Genomic DNA, 1,581 nt, shown 5'->3' with positions numbered 1-1,581 from the left:
CTACATTAAAATCCCCCCCAGAGATGTCAGAACCACATGACCTCCCCATCCCCCTGTCAGGCAGCCATGATCCCCAATGACAGCTCGGTGTCCCCATTGTGGAAATCCCCTATGGTGACAAGACATGGATATCCCAGTGCCGGCCCGGGGGCCCCCTGTCCCCTATAAAGGCCCGGTGCCCGCACTCACCACACATGATGTCCCGGGTTCTGTCTGCAGCTCCACAGCCTCGGCAACCCTACATAAGCAGCACACACAGTAGCCTCTGACGTCACTGGAACCTATCCTCATTCTGTCTATTGGTCAGCCCCCTGTCCGTCAAACCCAGCCGTCTCACTCATTTGGCACTCCCCTTTGACAGTTCCCGCCTCTGGCCCTGTCTGTCCGGTGATTGGTGGAAGGTGAGTAGAACACGCCTTCTCCTGGCTGCAGTGACGTGGCCGGATCCAACTCCACAGAGCCACCGAGCTGACTGTGACTGCACAGCAGTGGGCGGGGCTTGGAACGACCACGCCCACCCTATATCACCATTCACAGAGACCGATTGTGCGCGACGGTGAATCCTGACGATTCATTAGGCTGTGGGATGAATTAGGCTAAAGAAAGAGCGAATAAGCTTGTATAAAGCGTGTTATGCAAACTAGCCTTAAATTCTTGGGGGATTCCCCTTTATTTCCGGTTTGCAGAGAAAACAGGAAGTTAGAAGAAATCTCCCAAAATGAGGGAAATTGCCCTACTAACCGAGGAATAGGGATCCCCTTCACCTACTGCTAAAATATGGACTTCTGGGGGGAATGAATCTCCCTGAATAGGATGAAAGGGTTAAAATTGGGTTTGTGATGTCTGTTGTCACCAGATCAAGAAGTGAGGGAAAACCTTGTATTGGGGTCACCTGATTGGGCAATTCTTCTCACTTTGGGTTAGGTAGGTGGTGCGGTTGGTGCCCTCTAGGAATCTCAGTGATAATACAGCATGGGGACTCCCTGCAGCGTGCGGTGTCATTCCTCTGACCCCCTGCAGGGGGTGACACCACCTATGTTGTCACCTGCCTGGAATTTCTGGTAATAGGGGTCAGAGAGGGAGAAGAGTCTGACCCGTGTGACGCTGCTACTGTGATTGGCATTGTAGCTCTGCCCAGTGCAGTGGCGGTGTACACATTGGTTTGGTAGTTCTGCCATCAGATCCTCCTGACACCGGGCTGTCCATCTGTGGCCCCCCAGGGCCGGGTGAGTGCAGAATCATGATGGCACAGAACCAGGGAAATGATCCGGGGTCACCGCCGTTCCTTCCTTCCCCCAATAATAGGGAGGAGAGCTGAGTTATATTATTGGGGGTCAGAGGGAGGGGGAGGGGCATTGATCAGGCAATAACGGCCATTTCCAATCAATGTTTGGGGGATAAATCAATAAGAGGAATACAATGGCTTCTAATACATCAGTGTTAGGTAGAGACTGTGGGGGGAGGGGAAATAAAAGGTCTCCAGGTAAAGAACTCCGGGGGTATGGGCTGGGGAGTGCTATGGGGAGGAAGAGAAGGAAATAACAAAAGGAAGGGAGGAAAGGGAACAGAAGGAATGGAAGA

The 1,581-nt window shown here is 52.6% G+C and overlaps 1 protein-coding gene across 1 annotated transcript in view; it reads right to left on the bottom strand.

The window, feature by feature from the left end:
- LOC140324732 (glutamine--fructose-6-phosphate aminotransferase [isomerizing] 1-like) overlaps window positions 1–294 on the bottom strand; it is a gene marked incomplete in the record, with an annotated part of 37,327 nt that extends 37,033 nt beyond the window's left edge. The window contains 1 exon segment of the mRNA XM_072402823.1: window positions 190–294. Coding sequence (XP_072258924.1) covers window positions 190–196 — 7 coding nt within the window.
- Between the last annotated feature and the right edge of the window lie 1,287 nt (window positions 295–1,581).

The sequence above is a fragment of the Pyxicephalus adspersus genome, chromosome 2 (genome assembly GCF_032062135.1).
Source record: "Pyxicephalus adspersus chromosome 2, UCB_Pads_2.0, whole genome shotgun sequence".
Classification (NCBI taxonomy): Eukaryota; Metazoa; Chordata; class Amphibia; order Anura; family Pyxicephalidae; genus Pyxicephalus; species Pyxicephalus adspersus.
The sequence above is the reverse complement of the archived record's forward strand: the minus strand, read 5'-3'. Positions and strand labels throughout refer to the sequence as shown.